Source organism: Melitaea cinxia, chromosome 18, assembly GCF_905220565.1.
Source record: "Melitaea cinxia chromosome 18, ilMelCinx1.1, whole genome shotgun sequence".
In the NCBI taxonomy this organism is placed as follows: domain Eukaryota; kingdom Metazoa; phylum Arthropoda; class Insecta; order Lepidoptera; family Nymphalidae; genus Melitaea; species Melitaea cinxia.
Genome location: NC_059411.1, coordinates 7,809,299 through 7,827,915, shown reverse-complemented (window position 1 = coordinate 7,827,915; position 18,617 = coordinate 7,809,299). Strand labels below are relative to the sequence as shown.

Here is an 18,617-nt window from a genome sequence, read left to right as displayed (position 1 = left end):
TGCCTGCCAGTAGCGAGCCTCGGGTGCTACCAAATCGGGTGGCGCAGGGGCTGATGAACCTTTAGTCTGCGGGCTACCCTGCCTGCCAGTAACGAGTTTCGGGTGACACTGCTGCTGACTACCTTCTGTCTGCAGACTACTCTTTGCGAGCTTCGGGTTCTGGCAAATTGGTCGCTGCTGATCGGGCGGTGCAGCGGCCGACTGCCTACTATCTGCGGGTTACCCGGCCTGCCAGTAGTGAGCCTCGGGTGCTACCAAATCGGGTGGCGCAGTGGCTGACAAATCTTCTGTTTGCGGGCTACCCTGCCTGCCAGTAGCGAGCTTCGGGCGCCCCCAAATCGGGCGATGCAGTGGCCGACTGCCTTCTATCTGCGGGCTATTCGGCCTGCAAGTCGTGAGCTTCGGGTGCTACCAAATTGGGTGGCACACTGGCTGACGAATCTTCTGTCTGCGGGCTACCCTGCCTGCCAGTTGCGAGCTTCGGGTCCTGGCAAATCGGTCTACGCCTGCCGGGCGAAGCAACAGTTGACTGTCTTCGGTCTACGGGCCTCCTGACCTGCTTGTCGTGGTGCCATGGGTGTGCCGCCAACTAGTGCGCGCACATCTTGTGCTGCGGCATTTGATCTCGAATGAACCATGAAGATGGAGCACTCCAGTCTGCGTCTACTCTGCGGGCTACCCTGCCTGCCAGTAGTAGCGAGCTTCGGGCGGTGCAGTGGCTGACGAATCTTCTGTCTGCGGGCTACCCTGCCTGCCAGTAGCGAGCTTCGGGCGACACTGCTGCTGACTACCTTCAGTCTGCAGGCTACTCTGCCTGCCAGTTGCGAGCGTCGGCCCCTAGCAAATTGGTCGCTGCTGATCAGGCGGTGCAGCGGCCGACTGCCTGCTATCTGCGGTCTACCCGGCCTACCAGTCGTGAGCTTCAGGTGCTACCAAATTGGGTGGCGCAGTGGCTGACAAATCCTCTGTCTGCGGGCTACCCGGCCTGCCCGTCCTGCCCGTCGTGACCGCGGGTGCTACCAAATTGGGTGGCACACTGGCTGACGAATCTTCAGTCTGCGGGCTACCCTGCCTGCCAGTTGCGAGCTTCGGGTCCTGGCAAATCGGTCTACGCCTGCCGGGCGAAGCAACAGTTGACTATCTTCGGTCTACGGGCCTCCTGACCTGCTTGTCGTGGTGCCATGGGTGTGCCGCCAACTAGTGCGCGCACATCTTGTGCTGCGGCATTTGATCTCGAATGAACCATGAAGATGGAGCACTCCAGTCTGCGTCTACTCTGCGGGCTACCCTGCCTGCCAGTAGTAGCGAGCTTCGGGCGGTGCAGTGGCTGACGAATCTTCTGTCTGCGGGCTACCCTGCCTGCCAGTAGCGAGCTTCGGGCGACACTGCTGCTGACTACCTTCAGTCTGCAGGCTACTCTGCCTGCCAGTTGCGAGCGTCGGCCCCTAGCAAATTGGTCGCTGCTGATCAGGCGGTGCAGCGGCCGACTGCCTGCTATCTGCGGTCTACCCGGCCTACCAGTCGTGAGCTTCAGGTGCTACCAAATTGGGTGGCGCAGTGGCTGACAAATCCTCTGTCTGCGGGCTACCCGGCCTGCCCGTCCTGCCCGTCGTGACCGCGGGTGCTACCAAATTGGGTGGCACACTGGCTGACGAATCTTCAGTCTGCGGGCTACCCTGCCTGCCAGTTGCGAGCTTCGGGTCCTGGCAAATCGGTCTACGCCTGCCGGGCGAAGCAACAGTTGACTATCTTCGGTCTACGGGCCTCCTGACCTGCTTGTCGTGGTGCCATGGGTGTGCCGCCAACTAGTGCGCGCACATCTTGTGCTGCGGCATTTGATCTCGAATGAACCATGAAGATGGAGCACTCCAGTCTGCGTCTACTCTGCGGGCTACCCTGCCTGCCAGTAGTAGTGAGCTTCGGGCGGTGCAGTGGCTGACAAATCTTCTGTCTGCGGGCTACCCTGCCTGCCAGTAGCGAGCCTCGGGTGCTACCAAATCGGGTGGCGCAGGGGCTGATGAACCTTTAGTCTGCGGGCTACCCTGCCTGCCAGTAACGAGTTTCGGGTGACACTGCTGCTGACTACCTTCTGTCTGCAGAATACTCTTTGCGAGCTTCGGGTTCTGGCAAATTAGTCGCTGCTGATCGGGCGGTGCAGCGGCCGACTGCCTACTATCTGCGAGTTACCCGGCCTGCCAGTAGTGAGCCTCGGATGCTACCAAATCGGGTGGCGCAGTGGCTGACAAATCTTCTGTCTGCGGGCTACCCTGCCTGCCAGTAGCGAGCTTCGGGCGCCCCCAAATCGGGCGATGCAGCGGCCGACTGCCTTCTATCTGCGGGCTACCCTGCCTGCCAGTTGCGAGCTTCGGGTCCTGGCAAATCGGTCTACGCCTGCCGGGCGAAGCAACAGTTGACTGTCTTCGGTCTACGGGCCTCCTGACCTGCTTGTCGTGGTGCCATGGGTGTGCCGCCAACTAGTGCGCGCACATCTTGTGCTGCGGCATTTGATCTCGAATGAACCATGAAGTGGGAGCACTCCAGTCTGCGTCTACTCTGCGGGCTACTCTGCCTGCCAATAGTAGCGAGCTTTGGGCGGTGCAGTGGCCGACTGCCTTCTATCTGCGGGCTACCCGGCCTGCCAGTCGTGAGCCTCGGATTCTACCAAATCGATCGCCACCTATTGGGCAATGCGACGGCTTACTGTCTTCGGTCTGCGGGTCTTCTCACCTGCCAGGAGTGTGTGCCTTGAGTGTGCTTCCACTTCGGATGACCACTAAGGTAACATTAACAATTTTGTTGACTTTCTTTTCTTCAGTGGACTTCAGTTACGAGTAAGGTTGAAACTGCAAATAAGTCTGTCCCAGCTGTATTAAATCAGTGAGACTGAAAGATTGATGTTATTGATACTTGGATCACTGCTGAAATTAAGTTTCTTCAAGTGTGTGGTTCTTATCGACCACATTTAACGTAATAACACTAGATTTTACCTAATTTTTTCGATTGGCTTTAGATGTAAAGGTGAGTATATCTAATCCTCGTAAATTTCAGATAAAAATGTGTTTTATAAGAAATTTATGATTTAGATGTGGTATATTGCACTGAAAGAAGTAAAGGACTAAACAACAAACTTAAAGGGATAACGATGAAATTTTATACAACTGCTAAGCTTACAGAATTTAATGAAATGTTAAAAAGAGAATATGTGGTAAAATTAATGTGATACCACACCACCAAACAATTTAGAGACTAAACAAAATATAAGTTGTCGCAGCTAATTTTGTAAGTACTCAACAAAATTTAAAAACCAAACAACAATATCCTTGACTTTTTGTTTGTGTGTATTGTGATAGTCTATACAATGACTGCCTTATTTTTAAGACATTATAACCTCTCTTTTTCAGGGTTGAAACTGGTAATCTTTTTCAGTAACTAATATTGCTGTAAATGTAATTGTAATAAGTAATTTCAAATGATATAAATTTATTATTTAAAAATTGTTAATTAAATTTGATTAAGGGTTGTGGTACCATGTAATGTATGAGATGCTTTTTCAGGTTCAGGATTATGTAAGTTTACTTAATAATTTATAAATAAGTTAAATATATTTTATAAAACACATTTCGTATTAATGTTATTTTCAGGGATAATTTTTAGGTATTACATGTAATGAAACGAAACAATAAAAATAATAAAAACGCGTATACAAAATAATACTGGTTTGTATAAATAAAGAAAATTAAATTACAGGCTGTTGCAACAAATGTAAACTACAGGACGGACATAAAACTATTAACTAGAATAAATCGTTTATTATTTTATTGAAATGAGGGAGTAATTTGAGTTATTATGAACTACATTTATTAAAGAGTGCCTTGCTCAAAACCAAATTAATGTTTTATTACAAACATTAGATTTACTAACGCACATAGGTAAGGATTTAATTTTAAAACATTTCAGCAGGTATTATGTTTTAAATAGGTGTTAAAATAACAAAAGAAATTTAAAGACAGAAATATATATCGTAAAAATTACATAAACGAAGACTGGGGCAAAAAATTATATAGGAACAATGAAATTTTAAATAGGATGTAATATATATTTTTAAGGAGATAATTACAAAATTTTATTTTGATAATTTGTCCAATAGGACTTGTCAAAATGTATAATACAAGATTTATGAAGAACTTACAAACAGTGCACTAAATGATAATTTATCAAATGCTGTTGAACTAAAATAAAAAAATAATAATGAAATAGGATAACAATTTGAAATAAATGCATCACAAAATTCCAACAACAATAAAAACAAATAATTAGCAAACAAAGGTAGAATACATATAAGATATAAAAGACAATTTGAACACTTGGTCAAATGTGAAATCTGAATGTAAAACGAAGGAGAGTGCAAAAATGAACAGTAGTATTTCAATGAACATAACCAATAACCAACATGAAGGCCGACTATAAAGGTATAATAAAATAGAATCAAGACTAACAACGACAGTTGTAATTACTGTACATAAGTATATGAACATAAAGGTGATGATAACTAACAACAATTACTGAAAAAAATAAATATAGAAAATGAAAAAAAGATCAAAACTGATGTCCTGACCCAAAAGCGTGCGTGTGAGAAACCAAAAACAAATGTTTATATTTACATAAGACAAAACGTCAAGCCCAGGTTGAATTGAGAGGAAGAAGGAAGAGTATGCTAACTTACGACCAGAAAAGAGGATGGAGATGAAGTCCGACGAATAGGATGAAGACTGAAATCGAAGAGAAAGTAAAAGCATACCGAAAGAAAAATATGAAAATCTGTTTGTTTAGAAAACTAAGGCAATTGGGGTAAAAATGCATAGAGACTGGGAAAAAGAGGATGAAAAGGAAGACTGTAGTAAAGCTGGAGATAAGAGACCTAAGAAGAAAATGAAAACAAAATTCGGGAAGTTGATAAATATCAGAGAAGCGGATAGTGAGGAGGATTAGAGAACGGCGAGCAAGATCGAAGAAGTAGATGGCGAAGAAGACCATAAAGATATTAATATTATTAATATTTAATATTCATATTAAGGATGGACGATGAGTAAGACCAGAGAAGAGGATAGCAACGAAGATCAGAAAAATTATGGCGAGGAAGACAAGCTCGGAGATCGGCGAGGAAGAGCAGTGAAAAGGGTGGCGAGGAAGACCGAAGAAGTAGACGGTGAGGAAGACCAGAGAAGTCGGTGGCAAAGAAGACCAGAGAAGTGAGCGGCGAGGAAAGTCAGAGAAGAAGACTGAAGAAGACAAGAGAAAAAGATGGCTAGGAAGACAAGAGAAGAGGACGGCGAGGAAGAACAAAGAAGGAGAAGAGGAAAGCGAGGAAGACAAGAGAAGAGGAAGGCGAGGAAAATAAGAAGATGGTGAGGAAGACCAGAGAAGAAGACGCCGAGCGAGAAGGGAAGAAGACAAGAAAAGAGGAAAGCGAGGAAGACAAGAGAAGAGGACGGCGCGGAAGACCAGAGAAGAGGACGGCGCGGAAGACCAGAGAAAAGGAAGGCGAGGAAGACCAGAGAAGTGGACGACGCGGAAGACCAGAGAAGTGGACGGCGCGGAAGACCAGAGAAGTGGACGGCGAGGAAGACCAGAGAAGTGGACGGCGAGGAAGACCAGAGAAGAGGATGGCGCGGAAGACCAGAGAAGTGGACGACGAGGAAGGCCAGAGAAGAGGACGGCGAGGAAGACCAGAGAAGTGGACGGCGAGGAAGACCAGAGAAGTGGACGGCGAGGAAGACCAGAGAAGAGGATGGCGCGGAAGACCAGAGAAGAGGATGGCGCGGAAGACCAGAGAAGAGGACGGCGAGGAAGGCCAGAGAAGAGGACTGCGCGGAAGGCCAGAGAAGAGGACTGCGCGGAAGGCCAGAGAAGTGGACGGCGAGGAAGACCAGACAAGAGGAAGGCGAGGAAGACAAAAGAAGAAGATGGCGAGGAAGACCAGAGAAGTTGACGGCGAGGAAGACCAGAGAAGAGGACGGCGAGGAAGGCCAGAGAAGAGGACTGCGCGGAAGGCCAGAGAAGTGGACGGCGAGGAAGACCAGACAAGAGGAAGGCGAGGAAGACAAAAGAAGAAGATGGCGAGGAAGACCAGAGAAGTTGACGGCGAGGAAGACCAGAGAAAAGGAAGGCGAGGAAGACCAGATAAAAGATGATGGCGAGGAAGACCAGCGAAGTGGACGGCGAGGAAGACCAGAGAAGTTGACGACGCGGAAGACCAGAGAAGTGGACGGCGAGGAAGACCAGAGAAGAGGAAGGCGAGGAAAACCAGACAAGAAGAAGGCGAGGAAGACCAGAGAAGTGGACGGCGCGGAAGACCAGAGAAGTGGACGGCGCGGAAGACCAGAGAAGAGGACGGCGAGGAAGACCAGAGAAGAGGACGGCGAGGAAGACCAGAGAAGAGGACGGCGAGGAAGACCAGAGAAGAGGACGGCGAGGAAGACCAGAGAAGAGGACGGCGAGGAAGACCAGAGAAGAGGACGGCGAGGAAGACCAGAGAAGTGGACGGCGAGGAAGGCCAGAGAAGAGGAAGACGAGGAAGACCAGACAAGAGGAAGGCGAGGAAGACCAGACAAGAGGAAGGCGAGGAAGACCAGACAAGAGGAAGGCGAGGAAGACCAGACAAGAGGAAGGCGAGGAAGACCAGACAAGAGGAAGGCGAGGAAGACCAGACAAGAAGAAGGCGAGGAAGACCAGAGAAGTGGACGGCGAGGAAGACCAGAGAAGAGGACGGTGAGGAAGGCCAGAGAAGTGGACGGCGAGGAAGACCAGAGAAGTGGACGGCGAGGAAAACCAGACAAGAAGAAGGCGAGGAAGACCAGAGAAGTGGACGGCGAGGAAGACCAGAGAAGAGGACGGCGCGGAAGACCAGAGAAGAGGACGGCGAGGAAGGCCAGAGAAGAGGACGGCGCGGAAGACCAGAGAAGAGGACTGCGAGGAAGACCAGAGAAGAGGACGGCGAGGAAGACCAGAGAAGAGGACGGCGAGGAAGACCAGAGAAGAGGACGGCGCGGAAGACCAGAGAAGTGGACGGCGCGGAAGGCCAGAGAAGTGGACGGCGAGGAAGGCCAGAGAAGAGGACGGCGCGGAAGACCAGAGAAGTGGACGGCGAGGAAGACCAGAGAAGAGGACGGCGAGGAAGGCCAGAGAAGAGGACGGCGCGGAAGGCCAGAGAAGAGGACGGCGCGGAAGACCAGAGAAGAGGACTGCGAGGAAGACCAGAGAAGAGGACGGCGAGGAAGACCAGAGAAGAGGACGGCGAGGAAGACCAGAGAAGAGGACGGCGCGGAAGACCAGAGAAGTGGACGGCGCGGAAGGCCAGAGAAGTGGACGGCGAGGAAGGCCAGAGAAGAGGACGGCGCGGAAGACCAGAGAAGTGGACGGCGCGGAAGACCAGAGAAGTGGACGGCGAGGAAGACCAGAGAAGAGGACGGCGAGGAAGACCAGAGAAGAGGACGGCGAGGAAGACTAGACAAGAAGAAGGTGAGGAAGACCAGACAAGAAGAAGGCGAGGAAGACCAGAGAAGTGGACGGCGAGGAAGACCAGAGAAGAGGACGGCGAGGAAGGCCAGAGAAGAGGACGGCGAGGAAGGCCAGAGAAGAGGACGGCGAGGAAGGCCAGAGAAGAGGACGGCGAGGAAGGCCAGAGAAGAGGACGGCGCGGAAGACCAGAGAAGAGGACGGCGAGGAAGGCCAGAGAAGAGGACGGCGCGGAAGACCAGAGAAGAGGACTGCGAGGAAGACCAGAGAAGAGGACTGCGAGGAAGACCAGAGAAGAGGACTGCGAGGAAGACCAGAGAAGAGGACGGCGAGGAAGACCAGAGAAGAGGACGGCGCGGAAGACCAGAGAAGAGGACGGCGCGGAAGACCAGAGAATTGGACGGCGCGGAAGACCAGAGAAGTGGACGGCGAGGAAGGCCAGAGAAGTGGACGGCGAGGAAGGCCAGAGAAGAGGACGGCGCGGAAGACCAGAGAAGAGGACTGCGCGGAAGACCAGAGAAGAGGACGGCGAGGAAGACCAGAGAAGAGGACGGCGAGGAAGACCAGAGAAGAGGACGGCGAGGAAGACCAGAGAAGAGGACGGCGAGGAAGACCAGAGAAGAGGACGGCGAGGAAGACCAGAGAAGAGGACGGCGAGGAAGACCAGAGAAGAGGACGGCGAGGAAGACCAGAGAAGAGGACGGCGAGGAAGACCAGAGAAGAGGACGGCGAGGAAGACCAGAGAAGAGGACGGCGAGGAAGACCAGAGAAGAGGACGGCGAGGAAGACCAGAGAAGAGGACGGCGAGGAAGACCAGACAAGAGGAAGGCGAGGAAGACCAGACAAGAGGAAGGCGAGGAAGACCAGACAAGAGGAAGGCGAGGAAGACCAGACAAGAGGAAGGCGAGGAAGACCAGACAAGAGGAAGGCGAGGAAGACCAGACAAGAGGAAGGCGAGGAAGACCAGACAAGAGGAAGGCGAGGAAGACCAGAGAAGAGGAAGGCGAGGAAGACCAGACAAGAGGAAGGCGAGGAAGACCAGAGAAGCGGGTGGCAAGCAAGACCAGAGAAGCGGGTGGCAAGCAAGACCAGAGAAGCGGGTGGCAAGCAAGACCAGAGAAGCGGGTGGCAAGGAAGACAAGAGAAGCGGGTGGCAAGGAAGACAAGAGAAGAGGATGCCGAGCGAGAAGATTAGAGAAAAAACCGAAGAAGATAAGAGCGATCCAGACTGATGAAAAGGATGGTGAGGACGGCCAGAGAAGGGCGATAAAGACCAAAGAAAAGGATGGTAATGAAGACAGGAGAACATAATGGTGAGGTAGATTGGATAATAGAATTGAGAGCGGATCGTAAAAGAAAATGACAACAAAGACTAACAACTACAATGGACCGACCGATGGAAGACCGGAAAGGGGGATAAGAGGATGGTGAAGATGGAAACAGATGTTGATAATAAAGAAGACTGGTAAAGAGAATGAAGAAAAAGTTCGGAGTATGTATCCAGATCACTATGATAGGAACGAAATATAAATATAATAATAATACGAAGGAAGATAGGAACGAAAATATGGGAAAAGTGGGAAGATGACTTCTGAAGAAAATAAAACGAAGAAAAGATAAAAAATAAAGGTAATGGATGAGATGAAAAGAGATTTAAGACCAAAAATTAAGACTTACGAAGATGACAAACACGTTCGATAAAGGAGCATGGAAACGAAAACTGGAAAAAACTTGGAGCCATAGACTGAAAACGGGTATGAATACTGCGAGTGTAGACTTTTAAAATCTAGATTGAAAATGATTAACGATGCTAAAAACTAGTACAAAAACTTATAAATATACACAGAAAAGAAGAAAACTTGTTAAAAATATACGAAGCAATAGGTAAAAGTTGATGATGTTCAAATGAATCTGTAATGAAACATAAAAACTTTACAGCTTTGCATTCAATATCGTAGCTATATAAATATGAATATAATGTAAACAAATGAAATATGTACATATAAGAAGTACAAAGTATTGACAGATAACATAAACATAATAAAAAAATATTATTTTCTGCATGTTTTGCGATTGTTGCTTTGTTTCGCCGCACATCGCTATACGATTTTAGTTGCAAACTTAATTTAATGTTCTCATATAAGTGAATATTGTATTCTTTTTTTTTAGTTTCTTTAACCCCTATAATGTAAACAAATTAAATGTGTATATAAAAATAATGAAATAAATGTTATAAGCTGGAACTTTTTCTTGATTTCGTGCAATTTAGTTCCCTTAAAGATGTTGTTTTAAACTTTGATTTTTAACGTTTTCCACTGCTTTACTCACGAATATGTTGATTATATTTACAAAGAGGCTCTTCTGTTTAACCTTTTAAACGCCATAGTCACCTATACTTGCCAAGCACTTGCGAACCTTTTACGCCAACCACGTCTATAGGCGACAAAAACCCGGCCCACAAAAATATTAGGTAGATAAAATTATTAAAAATATATTTGTATTCAACATTTCTCAAAATAGAATATATCGTAGCAACATACTTTGAGTATGTAAAACAAGTCATAGATCTACAGGTACTGAGAAACATTGACCCTTTTCTTGATGTCTCATCCTCAGTCAGATCTCAGATCAGTCCTGTGCGCCAACGACGTCTATAGGCGACAAAAAACCCGGACCACAAAAATATTAACCTTTTGACCGCCACGCCTCAAAACCATTCCCGTGCCCTGTACGCCAAGGCATAAAATAAACAAAAATACCTACGAAAAATATAGTGCTGCCAAGAGTCGTTATCGAGTACCACACAGTGACTTGTTTTTGTTGGTTTTTATGCAATAAATGACTACTTATATAATCTAGGAAGGTTTATTTTTTAATATTTTTCTTGTGTTATCTTGCACTCGTTATATATACTTACAACAACATAAATAAAAAACAAACATTACAAAAATAATCGTAGTAAAGCACAACACTCTTTTCTATTGCCATGACGTCATTGTCACGACTGGACGACTACGGCGCAGCTGACCTACGGTCAGAGTAATATAAACATACAGGAACCTACGGTTATGAAACTCTTTAGAGACGTGCTGTGTCGCACGCAAGGAAGCCGCGGGCTATATATCGATTTCGAATCGAATCGATATATACATGAAAGGTAATTTAAAAAAAAATTAACCGAATTCAAATTTGTAATTTTTTAACCGACTTCAAAAAAGGAGGAGGTTACTCAATTCGACCGATTCGATATATATTTTATATTTTTTTATTTGTGTTCGGAGATAACTTTGTCGTTTATGAAACGATTTTGATAATTCTTTTTTTGTTGGAAAGGAGATAACCCCGGTGTAGTATCATGCTAAGGAAACCAGGATTTGATAATGAGATCTCGAAAATCTGCATAACTTTTACTGGGTGCATCGATTTTGATGATTTTTAATTTAATCGAAAGCCGATGTTTATCATGTAGTCACATTTAAATTTCATCCAAACCCGATCACAACTTTTTGATTGATCTTTGATAATGCGTATTTAATATGTACGATTTTATTTTTGTGTTACCCTCACATTAGGAATTCTAAACATTTTTGAATATCATATCAAAAATTGAAGATCGTATCCCGCTGGAGCGGTCAATTTTTGATATGATATTCAAAAATGCGTATTTACTTGACTATTTTTTTCGTCTACCTACGTTGTATTACTTGTCGATATAACTGAAGTTAGTTTTTTTCGTTTGCCTGCAAACATAATTATTATCTTAATAGATAATAGTTTATTATCTAAGGTTCATTAGAACAGTACTCCACTGTGCCCCGTTCCATAGTGCCCCATAAGGCCAACGTTTTAAACGAGTTTTATAAAAAGTTAGGTAATTTTTTGAACTTTCCACACAATTGTCTCAAATAGACAAAATGATTAAAATTAATAAAAAAAATATATCATTTACCTATTCTTTAAACCTTTTTTACTAAAAAGAAAGTACTTTGAAAAGAAATCTCAACTTTTGAACAAGAATAATTGTGTTTGCTCGCAAACGAAAACCGACTTCAATTACATCGACGAGTAATACAACGTAGATCGACGAAAAAAACGTCAAGTAACTACGCGTTATCAAAGATTACTCAAAAAGTAGTTATCAGATCTCAATGAAATTTATATGTGACCACATGATAAACATCAGCTTTCGATAAAATTAAAAATTATCAAAATCGGTACACCCAGTAAAAAGTTATTACGGATTTTCAAGAGTCCCTCGATTTCTCTGGGATCCCATCATCAGATCCTGGTTTCCTGGTTGGTACCAAACTAGGGATATCTTCTTTCCAACAAAAAAAGAATTATCAAAATCGGTACACCCAGTAAAAAGTTATTGCGGATTTTCAAGAATTTCCATCAATTTCTCTGGGATCCTATCATCAGATCCTGGTTTCCTTATCATGGTAATAAACTAGGGATATCTCCTTTCCAACAAAAAAAGAATTATCAAAATCGGTACATCCACTAGAAAGTTATGCGGTATAATACAACGTAGGTCGACGAAAAAAGCGTCAAGTAAAAACGCATTATTAGATATAGCTCGAAAAGTAGTTGTTAGAGCTTAAATAAATTTAAATGGGACCAATTGGTACACACCACCTTTCGATTAAAAGAAAATTTGTCGAAATCGCTCCACCCAGTCAAAAGTTCTGATGTAACATACATAAAAAAAAAATACAAAAAAAAGACGAATTGAGAACCTCCTCCTTTTTTGGAAGTCGGTTAAAAAGCGATCTCTTCCAGGCAACCTAGGGGCAGAAGAGATGGTATTGTGTCAGTGTAGGTGTACAAATTGAGACATAAACGTTTGAATATATTTACTTATTTACATACATACATACACACATAAACACATATATGAATACAATACATACGTACATACATACACATATACATACATATATACATAAATAAAAATATACACAAACACATACATACAAACATACATACATACATATATATATAATTTTATTCACGTTGAATATCCTATATACATAATGCTTCCTGACAGCCTTTTTAAAAATAGAAAGCGATTGTACACGTCTAATATGCAAGGGTAAATAATTCCAAAGTCGAGAAGCTTGAACAGTGAAAGATTTAGTATAAAAGGAAGAGGAGTGAGGGGGAATTTCAAGAAGTAAGGTATTCTCAGAACGAAGACTGCGTTCATGGATATCACTAAGAAATTGAAATCGTTGCTTTAGATAAGCAGGTGCAACAGGGTTAAATAGAATAGAGTAAAGTAAGTTAAGAATATGTGTATTCCTACGAAAGCAAATTGGGAGCCACTTAAGTTTTTTACGGAATTCAGAGATATGATCATATTTACAAAGTCCAAATACGAATCGTATACATAAATTCTGGATTCGCTCAAGTTTATTAATCTGCTCTTCAGTAATGTCAAGATAACATGTGTCTTCGTAGTCCAGAATTGGTAATATGAGACTATTTGCAAGAGCAATTTTGGTGGGAATTGGAAGTAGATTACGTAGCCTGCGAAGAGATCCAGCCGAAGCAAAAACCTTACGACTGACTTTACAAATCTGCGGGCCCCATTATAGATGTTGATCAAAAATAACGCCTAGATTCTTCACATTTTCACTATATGGAATTTAATACCATCAAAAATTACAGGAGGTAGTTGAGATCGATTTATACGGCTAATTAATTTAGAACTTCCTATAGTTATAGTCTTAGTTTTGGTTGGATTTACTACTAATCCGTAAGCTTTACTCCATGTAGTAATGGCAAGTAGATCACCATTTATACGAGATACACATTGAGGCAAGTCACTTACAGTAGAATGAGAGTATATTTGGAGATCGTCTGCAAAGGTGGTAGAGAGAAGTTATTAATTTTATTACAAATTAATAATATTACAAATGGAATTAATAAATATAGAAAATAATAGAGGAGAGAGCACACCACCCTGGGGAAAACCAGCAGCAACCAATGACCAGTTTGAAAATGTGTCATTCAATTTAATTCGCTGCCGGCGACCCTGCAAGTAACTTTGAAACCAATCAGTGGCCTCTGGAGATATGTTAAGAGAACGCATAATGTCACAAAGTATATCAAAGTCTACAGTATTGAAAGCGTTACTAAAATCAAGCAACGTCAATACTGTAACCTCGCGCCTGTCCATGCTAGATCGTATATCGTCAGTTATTTTGACAAGTGCAGTAGTCGCAGGACGGAAACCGGATTGCGAGGTATTTAGGAGACTGTGTTTCAAAAGGAATACGTTAAGTTGATTATACACAAGGCGCTCGAAGACTTAGGATAAAAAGGGAAGAATAGAAATGGGACGATATTCGGATGGGGATGATGGATTAAGTTTTTTTGGGATAGGTATAATATCAGCGTAGACGGAGAAGAGCCAGTGGAGTTTGAAGTATTAAAATTTTTGGTTAATATGGGTGTAAGTAAATTAAGGAGAGGAATGATCATCTTACGACTAATGCTGTCAGATCCGACGGAGTTGGACTTAATAGCTAAAATGTTCTTCTTAACATCACATTCAGCCAGCTGATTAAGAAAGAAAGTGGGAGTATTAGGAGTTGGCAAGTTTGAAAGTCGATTTCTTGTCGACGATTTAGTCACACTATCAATGGTAACAGATGAGGATAAATGGAGATTCAACTCGTTAAGGTCTAAATTTTGAGAGCGATAATTCTAATGCGGCTTGCCAACTCCCAGTGATTTTAGAAAGTTCCAGACTTTACTAGGATATTCTTCTTCAATGACAGATTTATAGATGTGGCGTCGTTGTGCATCTCTACACACCCTATTACAACGATTCCGAGCCTTATTAAATATCTATTAGCTTCACAGCTATTCAATCTGTCATCATATTAATTAGGAATTTAGGAGTGGTTGAATTTATGCAAGTCATTGTCGAATTTTATTTCCAATTTTGTTACAATTGACCTCGCAATCCCTATTCACTCCGTTTTACAGTACTTAAAGTATTTTTTTTTATTTCAGAAATGTCATTAAAAATAATAAACACATAGACCAAGTAATGTATTAAAGGAGTACATTGTAACATCAAACATGTACCCAGTATATAAGTGTATAATCTATGCATGTACCTATAGATTTGGTATATAGATAGCATGTTAGTACTAATATTTATATGAGCTGAAAATAATTTAAGGTATTTGTACTTTATATTAAATATTGATGCATTATTAACGTATTTTTATCTGACGTATTACATTATTTAAGAGATTCGCAGTATCCAAAAAAAATAAATTGACTGTATCAAACTAATTCCACGCATATCTAAGTAGAGTATTTTCAACTCTTACTTTCACTTACTCAGTGACCAATAGCTGTATCTTAAAGATTTAAAGTCTTCAGTTACAACCAATCAATAAATAAAATAGAACTGTCCATGAAAGAAACCAGTTCCCTCTCGTCTGTTCTTTACTTGCCACGCCGACTATCACTTTTAGATTCAATATTTAAAATATAAAACAATGAATTTAGAATAATTAATTTTTCGTGTGTTTAGTGTGTTTTATTTGAATAAGGTACAAAATGGGTATAGAAAAGTATAATCAGGTAAAAAGATTTTATTTTTACAATTAAGTTGTGATATAATACTGTTATAAAAATATATTATTTCAACAAATATTTTAGGGTGAGAACTCAGAATATCTTTATGATCCGGAGATCCTTCATAAGCTAGATTTCAGTAAGAGTCCAGCTAAATTTAATCCAAAAATAAGTGCTGCTCAACCAGGAGAAGATTGGATGGTTGTAAGACCTTTGCAAAGGGAAGATTACAATAAAGGTTTTCTGCAACTGCTAAGTCAACTCACAAGTACAGGAAACATTTCAAGAAAACAATTTGATGGTAAGATTATTTTATAATGAGTAAATATAATTTCCTAATAGTTTTTTTTTTTTTTTTTTATTGTGTTAGTATAAAAAGTATTTTGTTAAAGTAAATCATTATTTTAAAATCATAAAATAATTCGTTACTTATTTTGTGCTCTTTTTTTAATAAATAGAGACTATTTAATTTTGGTGTTGTATAATTTTTATTTAGTAATTATATAAAAATCACTTTTGTGATAAGCAAGTTGATTACATAGTGCCAAACATTTATCAGTGTATTTACATGTTTTAAATGGAATTATTATTATTTATTCCTTTTTACGATTAGTTTTAATTTTTCATATATTAATAATATTTGGATATTGCATTTAAAAAAAGATCGTTATTAAAATGTATTTTAATTTTCTATAAAAAATTAAGTCAATTTATTTAAATAATTTATTTGTGTAACTTCTAAATCCTCAGGCAAATCCTAAACAATCCCTTGATTCTTATTTGCAGCGTCATTTAAAAATAAACTTTCTTAATAGTTTTTTAGTGTAATAATTATTATTCTTTTTATTAGGTATGCTAAGTATATAAAGCAGGATATGACCTTGTCGAACATGTAGGAGTATGTTTTAGTGACATTTAGAAACTTGTTTTGCTCCTTTTACTGTATATGCCATCCATATTATAATTCTTTTTTTATACATCTACCATTCCATGCCTGAGTTTGAGGTAGCTTCACTTAGAACTGACAATATATATAATTTTTCTTGACATGTTCATCACTAATATCATCACTACAATCCATCGCAGTCCACTGCTGGACATAGGCCTCCACAAGTTCGCGCTATAAATGGCGCCACGGTGTGATGTCCATAATCACCACGTTTTGCAGGAGGTTTGGTGACTGTAGGGCTGGCTCTGTTGCTCCGAAGATATCTTCACGTCTTCAGCCTGTGTATTTTAAAGTTGGTTGGTTATCCTGCCATCCGATCATATTCCAAAAAGGAAACTTTAGTAATTAATGGAGCAAAAAAAAATGTATTTTAAACATATTAAAATAATTCTACTTACTAGAAACAATTTTTGTGTTTCAGAGCGGTTTACTCAGATGAAAAGTTCTGGTGGTTACTATGTAACAGTAATTGAAGATAAGCGGATATCCAAAATTATTGGCGCAGCGACCCTCACAATTGAACAAAAATTCATACATAATTGTTCTGTAGTATGTACCATTTTATTTGAAAATAGTAATAGAAAATATTTATTATAATAATGACTTATTATTGAAATTTATTGTTTCAGAGGGGACGCCTTGAAGATGTCGTTGTGAATGATACATATAGAGGAAAACAGTTAGGCAAATTGTGAGTAAAAGATGTATATTGAAATTTGTAGTCATTTTATCTTCGATTTTTTTTTTTCATTTGCTAACGTTAACGCTTAACGTTTTTTGCAGAATTGTAGTTACCGTATCACTACTAGCACAGGAGCTGGGCTGCTATAAAATGTCATTAGATTGCAAGGACAAACTCATCAAGTTTTATGAAAGCCTCGGTTACAAACTTGAACCAGGAAACTCTAATGCTATGAACATGCGGTAAGCGTTAAAAAAGATGTTTTTGTTTTTGTTTAGATAAGGTTATATAATTAATTCAATTGAAATTTTCTTACTACATTTTCGATTCTACGGGACTAGTTTACTCATTGACGAAAAACAAGTCTTAACCTACTTGTAGGATATACGTAACTGGTGAAACTAAACCTAAAAGCTTACATTTCTTTTGTTTCAGGTTTGAGGAACCATCTTGACAATTAGCCGCTGGGACATCCGACCTGCGTTCTAAACTGTAAGTAGGCATGGGCAATCAGTGGTCATTGCAGCATCACCTCTCTCAAACATAATTATCATCATGACATAATTAATAATTACATCCTGTAGAGTAGAAAGAAATGTTATTTGTAATTTGATTATTATTGTATTATTGGCTATATGTTATTTATGCGTTTTGTTGTAATGCCGCTGGGTTGTTTATGCTCTTACAGTTGCAGGGTCAATTTTTTTATCCATCAAAGCCGATATTTTACTATTTTGTTAATGTATCAAAACGTAAAGTTCGCATTTGATGGGGTAATTAATTGATTTTGGATGTCTTAGCAAATAAATTTTGGTTAGTTTATAAGATTACTTTGCTTGTTATTTCACTATTGTATATTTTGTAGAATTGTTATAATTTTTATTTTGCATTAAGCTTCATTGTGTTCTTTGTTTTGCATTTTGTTAATAACTCAATTGCTCGCTTGTATTGTGACTAAATAACTTAGTTTTTAGAAAAGAATTTATACTAATTCAAATTAAAACCTATTAAATGTTTTTGTATTTCATTTGTGTTTTATTCAACACTCATTATTGGTGCCTTCTCGAAGTTGTTAAAAATAAAGAATTTTTTACATTTTTTCTTAACAAAGTGTTTCTTACTATGATTGTTTTGTAATGTTCAAATATATCGGTATTAAAAGTAACAATTCATAATAAATTGATAATTTACTGTATTCTATTCTTTCCAGGTCTTTTTCTACCGTGGAGTGAATTTTTTTTTTTATAATTAACATATAAATAGTTTTGTAATTAGTAATTTATTATAATTATCAACTTTCTTTTTCTTATTGTGTAGAACGGAATAAATTATTTAGAAAAAAAATTATGAATCTTGATTACCTTGATTTAAAATTTCCAATTAAAATACAATATGGACTTCTATATCTGAACGCCGATAACGTTATCAGCTGATGAATTACTGTATTCAACAAATAAAAATGTATATTTTTCGGTTTCTGTAAACTTTCACTTATCTTCATATCGTCAAATACTATTGCTCGCATCCTATGAATCCAAAAAATGTAGGTTGAAAAACACAAAGCTGAGGTGATTAAAACGGTAAAGAAAACCAAAATTGAAAATTATATAATTTATTAATAATAAAATTTTCACAAGCATTGGAAAATGTATTTATTTAACTAATATCTTCAATTAATTAGAATAAAGACTATAACATAGTTGAGGTCGTGGTAAATCTGCAGTCGATATGCATGATTCCACCATTCATACCTGACGTTCGGCGTGGTCTATGATTAAGGAAGTGAGAGGGCAACGGTATCTCTGTTAAGATTCCAATGCCAACTTAACCGGTCGCTCAATTTAAAATATATTGATTAAATAGACTTGT

General features: G+C 40.7%; 2 protein-coding genes across 4 annotated transcripts; both read left to right on the top strand.

Annotated features, from left to right (window-relative positions):
* Positions 1-4,854: 4,854 nt before the first annotated feature.
* Positions 4,855-9,794, top strand: LOC123662500 (trichohyalin-like). The gene is made up of 7 exons (XM_045597342.1): positions 4,855-4,975; positions 5,075-5,206; positions 5,411-6,552; positions 6,778-7,343; positions 7,544-7,602; positions 7,828-8,548; positions 8,649-9,794. The coding sequence occupies exons 1-7, from the start codon at positions 4,855-4,857 to the stop codon at positions 8,824-8,826; spliced, it is 2,919 nt and encodes a 972-aa protein (XP_045453298.1). The 3' UTR covers positions 8,827-9,794.
* A 4,484-nt stretch (positions 9,795-14,278) lies between these two features.
* Positions 14,279-18,039, top strand: LOC123662506 (probable glucosamine 6-phosphate N-acetyltransferase). 3 transcript variants are annotated; one of them, XR_006744497.1, is made up of 9 exons: positions 14,279-14,444; positions 14,542-14,713; positions 15,093-15,123; positions 15,202-15,418; positions 16,488-16,615; positions 16,696-16,757; positions 16,850-16,990; positions 17,184-17,561; positions 17,959-18,039. XR_006744497.1 is itself a non-coding variant. In XM_045597348.1 (9 exons), exons 3-8 carry the CDS (start codon positions 15,100-15,102, stop codon positions 17,200-17,202), a joined length of 591 nt encoding a protein of 196 aa, XP_045453304.1. In that variant the 5' UTR covers positions 14,279-14,444; positions 14,542-14,713; positions 15,093-15,099; the 3' UTR covers positions 17,203-17,240; positions 17,959-18,039. The 3 variants fall into 3 exon arrangements, 2 of the variants coding, with proteins under 2 accessions (XP_045453304.1, XP_045453303.1); XM_045597348.1 differs by having other exon boundaries at positions 17,184-17,240; XM_045597347.1 differs by lacking the exon at positions 17,959-18,039 and having other exon boundaries at positions 17,184-17,775.
* The last annotated feature ends 578 nt before the right edge of the window (positions 18,040-18,617 follow it).

Coding starts and splice junctions, on each gene's coding strand:
- LOC123662500 (XM_045597342.1), top strand. CDS start 4,855: ATGCATAGAGACTGGGAAAAAGAGGATGAAAAGGAAGACTGTAGTAAA. Junction 4,976..5,074: donor AAATATCAGAGAAGCGGATA/GTGAGGAGGATT, acceptor ATTCATATTAAG/GATGGACGATGAGTAAGACC. Junction 7,603..7,827: donor AGAAGAGGACGGCGAGGAAG/GCCAGAGAAGAG, acceptor ACTGCGAGGAAG/ACCAGAGAAGAGGACGGCGA.
- LOC123662506 (XM_045597348.1), top strand. CDS start 15,100: ATGGGTATAGAAAAGTATAATCAG. Junction 15,124..15,201: donor GTATAGAAAAGTATAATCAG/GTAAAAAGATTT, acceptor CAAATATTTTAG/GGTGAGAACTCAGAATATCT. Junction 16,758..16,849: donor GGAAAACAGTTAGGCAAATT/GTGAGTAAAAGA, acceptor CGTTTTTTGCAG/AATTGTAGTTACCGTATCAC.